Source organism: Monodelphis domestica, chromosome 1, assembly GCF_027887165.1.
Source record: "Monodelphis domestica isolate mMonDom1 chromosome 1, mMonDom1.pri, whole genome shotgun sequence".
Classification (NCBI taxonomy): Eukaryota; Metazoa; Chordata; class Mammalia; order Didelphimorphia; family Didelphidae; genus Monodelphis; species Monodelphis domestica.
This window is the reverse complement of record NC_077227.1, coordinates 478,630,808-478,645,026: the sequence shown is the minus strand read 5'-3', so window position 1 is coordinate 478,645,026 and position 14,219 is coordinate 478,630,808. Positions and strand designations below refer to the sequence as shown.

Below are 14,219 nucleotides of genomic sequence, written 5' to 3'. Positions count from 1 at the left end.
CCAGTGCTATAGGAATCCCAAAGTAGAACTTCTTGTGTAATCAGAATTTTGTACCTTAAAAAAAAGTCGTTTCCCAGAATCCCTTTCCTTTTATCCCCATGTTATGTCCTTATGTTTTGTAGATAAAGTTTCTGTAATTCTGTCCTTTCTCTCTCTCCTCCCGCTATAGAGGTCTGGGAAACTTGTCTTTATTGAGGCTTTATCTATTTTCCTCTACTTCAAGTGATTATTAATAAATCATGTAAAACATAATACTTGGAGTTATTGGATATTAATGTTTAATCTTACATTCTCTAGCCAAGAAAGCCCAGAGCATCACACTGCTCCTAACTAAGGAATCCCTCTTGAAAAGCCAGAGCAGGAACCTTCTACTTGATTTACCCTATGCACATGCTACTTCACCTACAAGAAAAGCTGGTTTTTTTCTTCCTGACAGTTCTGTGGCAGGACCTGTAGCACAAAGTTATTTTTACTTTCAAGATAAAAGAGTCAGAGAATTTTATGAACTGGAAGAGTGTGAATCTTAAAATTGCTCAGACTATACCTTAGAAGATTTGGTTAAGCTATTCTCTTATTGTAACAAATGGAGGTCAGGAATGTACTGGGAATTTTAACATTACTCCACCCATACTTGGGCATACTTTAGGGGAAGATAAAGTTGTAAATTCCTTATGGAACAATGAAAAAGTCCCTAACTCATTCTTATAGTAAAGCTAGAACCTTAAGCTAGGTCTATTTTTAGATCTAATACAAAAGGTACTAAGTACCTATAAAGGTTAAATTAATCACTAAAAAGTCAAGCAACTTACAAAAGACAAGCTTAACAAAAGAGGTGTGAAGTTTTAGTTTACCCAGAGAAGGTGATAACAAAAGAAGATGTGAACTAAGAATGGTCAGTCCTGGGGAAAACATCTTCCTGTGATTGGTAGATGTGAAAATTTAGGGGAGGTGACATAAGATAAATTTCTCTTTAAAAGGAGCTGGTCTCTCTCTGAACTTAGTTGGGAGTTTGGAGTTAGTTTGGAGGAGCTGGCTCTCTGAACTTAGTTGGAGTTTTGCTTGGGACAAAATCTTGTGGCGAGTGGATAAAAAACTGACTAGTCTCTCTTAAGCCCTTTCCTACTATTTCCTCTAACTCTGTCTCTCTCCCTTCCCTTAATTTCTTCATTCATATTAATTAAAATCTCCATAAAACCCAGCTGACTTGGGTATTTCATATTTGGGAATTTTTCCCATGGTAACCACTTATTTTTGACAAAAAGCAAGACACAAAAAATTATCTTTACAGTTTTGGCAATTCACAGTCTTAAAACCCACATTTTTCGTGGTTACAAAGAGTGAGAGAGTCAAAAGTGCCTAGCACAGTGCCACTACACATTTAGGAGGAAGGTAGCAATTACTTGATGCCTAACTGAAGAGCAGAGAGAAATAAATTACAGACAAATCTTACCACTGAGTTTCAACAACAGGCAATCCTATATTTGAAGACTTATTCTCAAATATCTTAAATAGCTATTTATATAACACTTTAAGGTTTGCAAAGTGCTTTATAAATATTTCACTTCATTTTATCCTCATGATCACCCTGGTAAGTGCTGTTCTTATATTCATTTTACAAGTAAGGAAACTGAGGAAGACAGGTTAAATTACTTGCTCAGATTCACATAGCTAGTAACTATTTGAGAAATGATTAGGTCTCCAAGTGTTTTATCTATGGTCCCATCTAGCTGCCTCTGAATTCTAATTGAGCACAGATCTGGGCATAGGCTGGCATCTCAATATTCCAATGTGAACTAAGATTCTAAGAAGGGTGACTATAACAGGTTTGGCTTTCACCAAAGTCCAACTCAATAGAAGTACAGAGAAATAGCTCTGGGCCAAGATGGTGACTGTAGTACATGCCAGCAGGTCAAGCAACCTTCTTTTTGCCTTAAAGAAGCAGCCACTAGGGAGTAGGTAATAACTAAGATATATTTGGTTCTTTGTAAGGTTTCATTGGCCATCTTTACTGCTCATGCTTATTCTTGTACCTCTGCTTCAACTCTACCCACATATAACTAAGTGATAGTGTTTTAGCCCTAGGTTAGTTACCCTTAGTTCAAATATTAAATATCTGTAAGAGTGAAAACCTCCAAGAAGGAAGACCTCAAAGATTTCATGACCACCTCATTTATTCCTTTGCTTCTGGGGTCTCAGAAACATAAAAGGTGCTAGCTTCTGGCAGTCAGAGTAAATATAGGGTCAGCTGCAAAGAGGGCCTCAGCCTCAAAGATCCCCAAGACAGCAAAGTGCTTCCTTCAAAAGGAACTCTAGGAACATAAGGCACCCATTTGATTTGGATTATATCTACATCATTGCAGTCCTTAGCCTTGAGGGATGAAAACAGTTTGCTTCAAAGGAGACTTGAAATAATCAACAGGTATTGAAGTTCAGTGCAAAAAAGGTATATGGAGCAGAATGGTTATTTCTAAGGCTTCATAGATCAGAAGTTGAATGACTGTACCATGGACAGGGTATTTTCTGGATGTATCTCATTCTCTATTTTCCTGATGTAAGTAAGGTCCTAAGACATATGTGGCATGTGAGTTCAGTCCAGTCCTTGGAATCCTCATCAACACCTGATTTTTCTCACTATAAGTGCTCCTGGGCCCAAACTGATTCTGTATGTAGTTATCACAGGATTCTGTGAACAAATCATTCCTTTTTGACATGGTGTGGAAAAGAGCTAAGTACCTGGAATACAATGTTTCTTTCTGCCCCAACTCCTACACTCATACTTGGGAAGTTTAATTTCTATGCATGCCCCCTTGAACACCCTGGCCTCCCAGTATATCAACCTTCTAAATTCCTATGGCCTTTATCTTCACACCACCTCAGTCATACACAAGGATGGTCATACCTTTGAATAGCCAACCAGATCTATTCTACCTCTATGACCCAAAATTCCGAAATCTCTCTCTCCAATCATGATGTCCTATCCTTTGCCTTCTTTCTCCACCTTACTCCTAAACTTACTCTTCATCTTCACTGTGACTTTCAGACCTTAAACCTCTCTCTAACCTTCCCAAGTCAACATCCCCTGCTCTGGCTTCACTTGAGTCCCCTTCCTCACAGTCTTGATCAGTTCAACCACAAATTATAAGCTACCCATGGGTCCCTTGCTTCTTTGTCTTTGTTTTACTGCCAATCATTTCTTGCCAAACTTCAACCTTGGATTACTAATTCCTGTAATTTACCTTCTCCATTCCTACTTACATGATTCTGAAAGAATGAATGAAAAAGCACTTATTAAGTGTTTACTATGTTCCCATCACCATGCTAAAGTTATTTCATCCTACCAATATAGTTTGCTACATATTTATGTTATTTAATTTTAACTGTGTCCTTACTGATATACAATAATCCTTCTGTTCTTTCTTGATTAACTACTGCATTCTGTAAAGCAGCTATTCCAAATTTTCTACCTCTCTCCTTAGGCTCCACATTTTCTTCTTTCTTTCTAAATTGAACACCTTGCCTCCTACTTTACTGAAAAATAGCCCAAATTATCATAAGCTCTCTCTCACCTACTTTATACTTCAAAACCTCCTTTATCATGCCACATTCTCATTCTCCAGTCTCTAATAATGAAAAATGAAATGACCTTCTCTGTGCCAAGACCAATCCCTACATTTGTAGTCTATTTTTAAACCTTTCAACCTCCTACTTTAAAATTCTAATTTTATTTTTTTATTAGCAAAAATCTACTTCTTTTCCTCCCATTCCATTCCCCCCAATTAAGAAAGAAAAACAAAACCTCGGTTACAAGCTTATGTGTAGTTAAGCAAAACAAAAATATTCATTTGCTATGCCACACCCCCTTCCCCACCCAATCTCATTCTTTACTCTGAAACCTTAACTTCTCTATAAGGAGATGGGTAGCATGTTTTAACATAAGATCTTTGGAATTATTGGTGATCCTTTCACTGATAAAAATTCCCAAGTCTTTAATAACTGTCTACACAATTTTGTTGTCATTATATAAACTGATTTCCTGATTTTATAAACTTTACTCTTCCTCAGTTTGTATAAGTCTTTGTACTATATGACCAGAAGGAGGTCACACACTCACACTGGGGAACTGGAAAGGGTGAGAGAACTGAAGAAATGGAGAGAGGGAGGAGATTGATCCACTCCTATCTTCTCCTTGGGGAAGATAGCACTATTTGTTTTGCTAAGGGACAGAATATGTCTCCTCAGAGATTGGGTTTGGGAGGTGGAGGTTAAGGACTGGAGGGGAAGGTCTTTAGAGAAATGACCCACTCCCTCCCTTCCTTCTTGATTTTAGCTGTTGCTGAGAGGGTAAATTTACTGCCTCCAGATCCTCCCAATATCCCAACTGCCACCTTTCCCTTTGAGACCTAGTTCACTCTTTAGCCCAGGTCTTGAACTATTCTCCTGTTTGGAGAATAGTATGATTCCCCCCAAATCTTCAGTCTCTGTCTTTGATAATGAAAGAAGGCAGACCTGACACTTTATTCTTGAGGACACACAGGGAAAGGAGGATGAGGGTGTTTGGCTGAGGAAAGTGGGAGATAGGAATCCCTATAGATTAGCAACTGACCTCCCCCTAAATCCTGAGGTGTTCAGGCTATGTGCCTGACCCTCCTTTGGTCAGTTTTGGGTTTGTCCTTCCTCATAAGCTAATCTGGCTATGAGCTGACGTTCAGGACAATTTGGGGAAAGAGAAATCTTCTCAGTAGATGACTTTCTACAAAGTTCCAATCTACTTTTGTCTTCAGTTGGAACCAGAGAGATTTAGGGGTTCACTGGAAGGTAGTCAATGTCCAGAGGGATCCTCCATCTCAGAGGTCCTTCTCTCAGACCCTCCACTCCAGGAGAGAGAGCTGACCAGAAGTAAGTTGGCAGTTTTGAATTCTCCCAGCTCATCTGTTCCTTCCTGGAATTTTGAGTCTCTGTTGCCCCTCCCCTGCTTGAGCTATTCCTTTACATTGCTGGATCTGATTTTTTCTCTCCTTTTGTAACTTCTCTTACATGTTCCTAGATTTCTCTAAAATCAATCCTGTCATCGTTTCTTACAATATAATATTAATCTATCATATTCATTTATCATGTAACTTGTTCTATCATTACCTAATTAATGGGCATTCCCCCTTTAGTTTTCAATTCTTTGCCCCCACCAAAAGAACTGTGTGTATATATATATATATTTTTTTTTTTTAAACATTCTTAGAGTCTGTTTTGCTTAGGACTAACCTCTACCTCTATCTTGATCTGCCTTCCCTGTTATTTCCCCTTCTCCTCTTTCACTATTTCCCATTTTGGTGAAATGTATTACCGTACTCAGCTCTGAGGATGTGTTTGTGAATTTGAATTTGTCCCTTCTCTGACCAGTTCAGATAAGACTATGGTTCTCCCACTCCTTCTTCCTTGTTTTTTAGTACCTTACAATTTCTTTGTCTTTTTTTAGCCTTTTGAATCTATTTTTAATATTTCTTGTTTAGCTATTTAGTTATTATTTGTTTAGTTATTTCTTATTTAATATTAGTTTTAATATTTGTTTAATATTAGTCATTTAGTTATTCCTTATTTAATATTTCTTGTCTAGCACCTCAAAATTCTAGAGGGCAAAACTATGCAAGTTGATGTAGGAGTTCTTCTCTAGTGTCCAGCCTGCCTTTAATGAAGATCTCCCCTTCCCAGTGTTCATGGATCTGGGTTCCTCTGGCTCTAGGCTATGAAGTAGACAAAACTGCTGATACTTACTGGATGAGCAAGGAGACCCCAACTATTATCACCTTTGTTAAAAGGAGGACCACTGGTTCATATCATGAGTCCTGATCCTATGCCGTTCAAATCCCAAGACATTACAATCCTTTCTGGAAAGATGATGAGGACTTGAACTAGTGTGCTGATCAAGTGAGCGAAAAGACAGGGATGGATGTGAGAGAGGTTATAGAGATTATGATGGACAAAAAATGGCAAATGAATGAATATTGGGATTGAGTAAAAGGGAAGTTTCAAAAGATTACTCTGAGGATGCAAACAAAGATGTCTGGGTGGTTGTGATGTTGACAAAAAATAAAGCAGATAGGAGGAAATTAGGGGGTATTGGAGAAAGATAATGGACATGCTGAGTTTGAGAGTCTATGACTAGTCCAAGTAGACATATCTAGGATGTAGTTGAAGATTTGAGCCTAGAGTCAAGAGAGAAATGATGGCTGGTTAAGCAGATCTGCAAAGAGATAACTATGAAGCTATGGGAGATGGTGAGATCAAAAAGAAAGAAAACACAAAGAAAGAAAAGAAAAGGACCCAGGATAGAGCCCTAGTATATTTTCATGTATATCTAATGGCATATGTTTGATGATCCAGCAAAAGAAAGACCAGTCAGACATGTAGGAGGAGAACCAGGAGAAAGCAATGTCATAAAAACCAGGGAAGGGAGAATATATAGAAAGACAAGGTGACTAATAGCATTAAATGCTAGAGACATAAAAAAAAACAAAAAACATGAGGACTGTAAAAAAAAAGTCATTTTAATTTAGCAACTACGAGATCAGTAGTAATCTTGGTGAGAACAGTTTCTTCTGATGAGTCTGGAAGCCAGACTATACAAGATTGTGATATCCCAAATAATATAAGATTCTTGAGCTTTCAAGTAAAAACACTTTCATCCTTGAGTTTTTCTGTGTAACAATGAACCACACAAGACTTTGATGTCCATTCTGTGCTAGATTTCTTTAGATAAAAAGCTCTTTCTAGGCAAAAGAAAAACTTAAAAGTTTAACATTTGGTCTGTTCAAAAGATTTTCTTTTCCAAATTCAGTGGATCTGTAGCACTGACATAAGACTTAGAAACTTAGCTAAAGAACCATGAGACCCTCTTGGTTAAACTTCTTAGTAAATGGAAAATGGAATGGAATATGCCAATAGTGGGAGTATAGGAGAAGAGACAATCTGTCACTTCTCAGTAACTCTTTGAACAAACTCTATGCCTCCTTAAGGACTCTTCCTCCAGGATTCTGGAAAGTTCTTGACATTACATATCCTTCTGGCAAAATGGGAAGTTTCCCAACTAAGAAATTTAAAAGATTTCTGGATTATAAAAGGTATAATCACATTCCAAAATATGATAATGAATATTCTCAAGAAATACCCTCTTTTCAAAATGCAATATCATCCTTCCTAAATTAGAAACACTCTACAAGTCAACAGAAGGCAATTCCCTTACCAATTCTTTATTTCTACTATTTCAAGAAACTGCAGAAACCTATTGTATGAGATATGAAGAAAGGTTATTTATTGTCATGTTATTAATAAATCATAATATTCTATATGTCCCCTCCTGGAGCTGACAAGCAATTCTGCTGCATTATAATTGTTTCATTGTTCAAAACCTATTTCCATGTTATTGATATTTGCAGTAGAGTGATCTTTTAGGATTAAAACCTTAATCACATCCCTATTGAACCACATGATCAATCATATATTTTTCTTCTGCATTTCTGTTTCCACATTACTTTCTCTAGATGTGGATAGAGTTCTTTCTCATAAGTTCCTCTTGATTGTCCTGGGTCATTGCATTGCTGCTAGCAGAAATGTCTATTGCATTTGATTGTGCCATAATGTATCAGTCTCTGTGTACAATGCTCTCCTGGTTCTGCTCCTTTCACTCTGCATCAATTCCTGGAGGTCATTCCAGTTCACGTGGAATTCCTCAAGTTCATTATTCCTTTCAGCACAGCAGTATTCCATCATCATCGGATACCACAATTTGTTCAGCCATTCCCCAATCAATGGACATCCCCTTATTTTCCAATTTTTTTTTGCCACCACAGAGCACGGCTATAAATATTTTTTGTACAAGTCTTTTTCCTTATTATCTCTTTGGGATTCAAACTCAGCAGAGACACTCTCACTCTCACTTTAAGCCTTACTTTTTTCAACTATAAAATGAAGAAAATATAATTGAGTAAGGATTAGAAAGGTAAAAGTATCATCCAAGATATTATACAAAGCAAAATTTCAGGATTATTGCACTCAACTGATAGTAAGCCTTTCTGTGTCCTCATTCTTCTTTATGACATATTACAAAGGTACAAAAGGATTATAAAGGATGATATTAAGAAGACCAAGGAAGAAGCAATTTGCCCAATGTTCTAAAGAATGGCAGTGATGGAGAAAACAAATGAAAGTGAATAGAATAACTCACAGAAACTTGAGAAAATTGAAGAAGAAATCTATATTTCTATACCAGAGCAAATCAGGCCTTTCTTTCTTACTAAATATTTCCACTTAGAAGAGCTTCTTACCAATATCATGGAGGGCATGCTCGAGTTCCAAAGTAAATGTTAAGAGGGGCACATCATCTGATACTGGCATGATAGTCACTGTTGAAAGGTTGGAGGCTGGATTCCCAGAATCCCACTTGCTGCTTGAGAAATATACTCCATGCTGGTGACCTGAAAAACATAGAGAAGGCATCAGGTCTAAAATTCAGGCCTGGTAGAATTACTATATCTCTCTATCTCTGTTTCTCTGTGTGTGAAAGAAAAGAAAGTCAGGCTTTGTCTAAAAGGAGTTTATTGGGGGCACCTGGGTAGTTCAGTGGATTGAGAACCAGCCCTAGAGATGGGAGGTCCTGGGTTCAAATCTGGCCTCAGACACTTCCCAGTTGTGTGACCCTGGGCAAGTCACTTGACCCCCATTGCCTAGCCCTTACCACTCTTCTGCCTTGGAGCCAATACACAGTATTGACTCTAAGAAGGTAAGGGTTTAAAAAAAAAAGGAACTTATTAGAAATCCTACTATGATATACAATAAAATGACACATGTATACCAGACATATACAAAGTGCCAGGTGAGAGAGAAGATGATGAAGTTGGGAAGAATAAACAAAGGTTTTGTAAAGGATGTTGAGTTGGGTCGTGTAGGATAAGGTTTCTCTGGAGAACATGAATGTTCATCTTATTACTATTCATGTGCTAAGTGAATATGTCATCCTTTCATCGAATTTCTTAGCAGAAATAATGTAGAGAAAAGTTCCCTCAGACATTTTACATTTGGATAGCTCCTTGCAAAGAACAAAGACTCCTGGCTCAAAGCCCTTTACTAAATTTTACCATTCCCCCTTTTCCAATCAGCTGCAAAATATTTGGTTTTATTTTATATTTGTCAAATACTGCTCACTCTGAGTGGTCCCAAACTTCTTCAACTGAAAAAAAGTCTAAGGATCTTCATAACAGATTGTTCTCTCAGTCTAAACCCTGCCCTTACAGCTAACCTCAGGCCACGATGGGAGACATCTTGAAGCAGCACCTATTACAACAAAAAGTGAAAGGAAATGTCTAGGTATCTCTTATGAGAACACTGTGAAGCCAGCTCACAAACTAACCAGATGTCAGTTTTCTCCTTGATGCGAGATGGCACTAGAAGTTCCAGTGTTTAAAGTGGACACTGAACTGGGCCAAGTGCCATAGGTTTATATTGAGAGAGTCAGACAGAGTTTTTTGCTTAGACAACAGCTTTGTGGGTACCTTCATGACATCAAGCATTGGTTACATACAATATGTCTCTCTCCTCTGTGAGAGTGTTTTAAGCAATATGAGTTGTTCTGCCCATAGTTTAATCAAACCAAATATTCATATTCAGACAATGAGTGATGATGCATTGAAGACATGCACTCAGTTGGCAAATGAGATGTGTCATCTTCATGTCGGGGTCTGTATTGAGTCCATCCTTTAAGCTTGAGACTGGCCACAGTAGAGAAGTAAAGGGATGACTGTAAGCATCTATTGGAACATGAGGAGGCCAGTACAAAATGACAGTTTGAGAACTTGGATCTATTCCAAGATCATAATAAACATACCCAAGTGTCTGCCAGCTTCAGGAAATTCATTCTCCACAGTTGAGATTAGAAGCAGGAAAGATTTAAATTAAAAGTCATCTGAATGTGAAATGTTAAAATAATAGTCTCACAGCATTTGTCACATCTGAATTTTTTTGCCATGACTACCACGTGACAGAATTAGTAATTCCTGACATCCAGTTAAAGATAATGCAAAATGCCTTCCTCTCTGGTCCTTCTGAGGAGTTTCACCTAAATTTTCTTCTCCTTCCTGAGTAGTTGCTGAGGTGAGTAAAGAAGATATTCTATTGCCTTTTTTTTTTTGAGTAGGGAGACCGAGTCTGGGCTGGAAGTTCAATGACAGCTCAGGGGACTGTCAACACTGATCAGTATAGTAGCTTTAAACATGTTCCATTACTCCAGTCTCAACCACTTTATGCCTTTTTAGACAGCCTGGTGTTGCATTCTCTGGAGTTCACCATATTAGTGCTGCATTTAGTGAAGAAATCCCATTGGTTTTAGTCCTACTACAGTTCAGATCCCCTGAACTCAAGGGATTCTCCAGCCTCAGCCTTCCTTAGTAGTAGAGATTATAGTGCTACTATGTCTCCTCTCTAATTCCTTTTTTTAAAAGTGTAACTCAAGGCCCAAAGCCCATTACTGGTGGGGATCAATGCTACATGTCTACATGAGTGGTAGGGGAGAACCTGAGAGAGAAAAGAACTGCTCTTAAGTCCCTTTGGGCTCTTCTGACTTTGAGCTTTAAGAGAGAAGGAAATGTCTACCCTATTCCAGGTGGATAAGAACTCTAGGAAGAAACTGACATAAAAGGAAGGTGGCATTCTGAGGTACTACCTCATACCTATTAGATTGGCCAATATGGCAGTAAAGGAAAATGTTTAAATGTTGAGGGGGATGTGGCAAAATTGGGATACTAATGCATTATTGGTGGAGTTGTGAACTGATTCAACCTTTCTGGAGGGCAATTTGAAACTTTACCCAAAAGGCTATAAAACTGTGCAAATGCTTTGATCTGGTAATACTACTACTGGGTCTGTATCCCAAAGAAATAATTTAAAAGGGGAAAGGACCTACAAAGATATGTATAGGAGCTCTTTTTGTGGTGGCAAAGAACTGGAAATTAAGGGGATGTACATCAATTGGGGAATGGCTAAACAAAGTGTGATATATATTGGTAATGGAATACAATTGTGCTATGAGAAGTGATAAGCAAGATAATTTCAGAAAAAGCTTGAAAGATCTGTGGGAACTGATGCAGAGTGAAATAAGTAGAACTGGGAGAACATCGTACAAATAACAGCAATATTGGACAATGATTATCTGTGAAAACTTGGCTACTCTCAACAATGCAAAAATCTGGGACAACCTTGAAAGACATAATGGGGAATGCTATCCACCTCTAGAGAAAGAACTGTTGGAGTTCTTTCACATCAGTGTATTTTATGGTTTTATTTTGAGGTTTTGGTTATTTATAAGTTTGCTCTTATAACAATAACCAACATGGAAGTATGTTTTGCATGACAATTAAAAAATGAAAAAAAAAAAGAGAAATGGAAGTCTCTATCATATCCCTATCCCTAGCTTGCTACAATAGAGAGTTTTGGGAATTTTCCCTTTGGGTGAGATTTGGGACTCTCTCTCTTGATAGAGCTGAGTTACTGCTCTCCCAAAGAGAGAGATCCTTCACTCTGGTATGATTCTTTTTAAAATATATTATCTCATTTCTGTTTTGCTATCAATTTGCATAAATGGGTTTCTTTGCTATCTGTTAGGTGAGTGTGTTCATTGTGGAACTGGTATTTGTAGGGAGTTAAGTTAAGACTTGGATATACAGGTCCTTCTTTTTTCATTAATAAACAGTGATCAGGAATTTAGCTTGAGGCCAAAACTGGCATACCTTAGATTAACATTATGTAAGGGAAAAAAACAAGTATAATTCTAATACAGTGCTCTTCTCTTCTCTCTCTCTTTGAGAGCAAGAGCAGCCTCTGGTCCCAACCTCTAGATTTCCTTTCTGGCAGAAATCAGTCTCCCTTCAAGAAAAATATGGAGGGAGGAGATGCTGGAGATATATCTATTCTGGCCTCTCTATGATCCAAATCAAGACACCCCCATGCTGCCAGTTAAGGGATAACCTTGCAACAAAAGGTACACTGGAGCTTCAACTTTATTGCTGACCTTGAAGCCGTGTTTCAGCCAAGTCCTTTTGGTACTTCTGGCAACTACTGTACCTTAACAAGCCCCACAATGGACTATAATCATAATGAATTCTTGGCTTTGTGCATGGTTTGTTTCATAATGGACAATCTGCTTGAAGACTATTCTGAAACATCCCCTGATGGAAGCAGAAATTCTTATTGCTATACAATGAAGAGACAGCTGAGAAACATCTCAGCTTAGAAATTAAAGGGTGGGGCTTATAATACTGGCAATATTCTTAAGCTCAATTACCTGATACACCAACCTGCTGAAGATTGCCAAGGATCTTCTGCCCAAGCAAATGGATCAACCTAGTCACAACCTAGTGACAAGAGTAAAAAAAGACCAGCAAATCAACACCTTACAACAAACAATGCAATGTATGCAAAACTCTATGAGGATGCTAAATCAATGACAGGAAGATTTATGAGGCAAAACTTCCAACCTACTTTTTCAAAATTGCTAAGGTTTATAAGATTACAAAATTACATATTCTAGAGGCAGGATAATAACTTCAAAGGAAGGCAAAAAAAATAAGATTTTTCTTTTGAAAAGCAGATATGTTATAAATTTTACTAAAACGTGTAATATTCAGGTAAAACAGAGATAGAAGAGAAGTATAGAGGCAGCCAGCAAAACTATTTGGTTTATTTTACTATAAAAGGGTTTTTTGGTTTTTAGTTGGGGGTAATAAAATTTCAGTAAGCTCCTGAGTCATTTAGGGCTTTTGTTTGTCTCTAAGTATAGCCATATCCCTTTCTCCCTGTTTTCTGACTCCAAAAATTCATACTAACATTATTCAGGGACCATAAATGTTGTGTCAGTACCAAAAAGTCACTGTTGGGATTAAGGACTTTGCAGGAGAATGAGTTGAATCATTCAGTGCTGAAAATCTGAAGACTTTTTATTTGGTGCATCATGGAAGGGAGAAAAGGGAGGGCTGTGGAGCTTAGCTGGAGACCACTAAGGGAGCAAAGGCAATAAGGGAAAGGTATATATTGAGTGACATACTAATTTCCCCCATGTTGGGGCACTGATACTCCAAATCAAGGCACTCCTCCCACCCCTCATACTCTGAGGCTGGAAATGACACTTCCAAAGTAGTGCTGAGAAAGGGCAAAGAAGGGATACCACTATGGATGATGCCTAGGAGATTCTGGAGTGATGGTTTTCAGTCCTTGATAGAAAAGAGTCTACAATGATCTTTTGAAAGGTGGTTCTGAGGACTTGACAAGCTCAAACTGGGATTCCTGAGTCCAGGCTTCAGGGGAAATTGGGCATTTTATAGAGTGGGTGGAATCTTGCTGAGGCAAGTCCAATTGATTTCTTGCTTCTGAGATCATAGGTACAGAAATGTCAGTTGGTTAGGGTTCCAGAAGGAGAGGGATTCTAGATAAAAGGCCAAACCAAACATATCTATAGAATAGGTAGTTTGTTGGCAGAGAAAAACTAGAGCAGTATGGATGAAGGTACTACTGGAAAGAGAACAAAATATGATGCTATTGTTTTAGTCCTATCTCTTGGTCTTAAGGGCACTTCCAGTTCACTGTAAATTAATCATCTTATTGATTTCTTCCTGGGCTAACAAGTCAACTCTAGGCACTCTAAGTGGGATGAATGTAAGAAAGTTTTAGGTTAGATAAAAGGAAGATCTTCCTAAACATGAGGGTTATTAGACACTGGAATGAGTAAGCATGGAAGTTCTTTAAAATGGGATAGATCCTAATCTTTATGAAGAGGATATGGTGTAGTCTTCCTTGAAGGTTAAATGATTAACTAGATAATTTATATGGTACACTTAGCTGAAAGTTTCTATGCCGCTTACATAATAATTTCTGGCCCAATCTGTACCCATTCCCTCCAACTTTCATGTGCCAATGTGGGTTCAGAGATGCACTGGCATCTAATATACTAGAAACATAAGCAAGACTTAAGGGAATGCACTAGGAATTTCAAGATATATGAGACAAAAGCAATACAAATGTGAACTGGAAAAGCAGTCTTCTTTGCATACAACTGGTTTAGAAATACATCAAATTCCAGTTAAATTTGTCTAATTTTTAAAAACGATCATTTCTACAACTAGTAATCAAAAGTTCAAAATAGCTATGATAAGAGGCTAGCAGCTGGAATTCTAAGGCAGAAGAGC

General features: G+C 37.8%; 1 protein-coding gene across 13 annotated transcripts in view; it reads right to left on the bottom strand.

Annotated features, from left to right (window-relative positions):
* The window catches only part of PNPLA7 (patatin like phospholipase domain containing 7), a 326,954-nt gene that overhangs the window by 108,256 nt on the left and 204,479 nt on the right, over positions 1-14,219 (bottom strand). For 12 of the 13 annotated variants that reach the window (XR_008917511.1, XR_008917518.1, XM_056823116.1 and 9 more), the window contains 2 exons: positions 12,323-12,392; positions 8,316-8,465 (listed from right to left, as the gene is read on the bottom strand). Coding sequence is in view for 10 of the 13 variants with exons in the window: in XM_056823116.1 (XP_056679094.1) it covers positions 8,316-8,465; positions 12,323-12,392 (220 nt within the window). In the remaining 3 variants the exon portion in view is untranslated. The remainder of the gene's footprint in view (positions 1-8,315; positions 8,466-12,322; positions 12,393-14,219) is intronic. The other variant, XR_008917520.1, reaches the window with a different exon arrangement.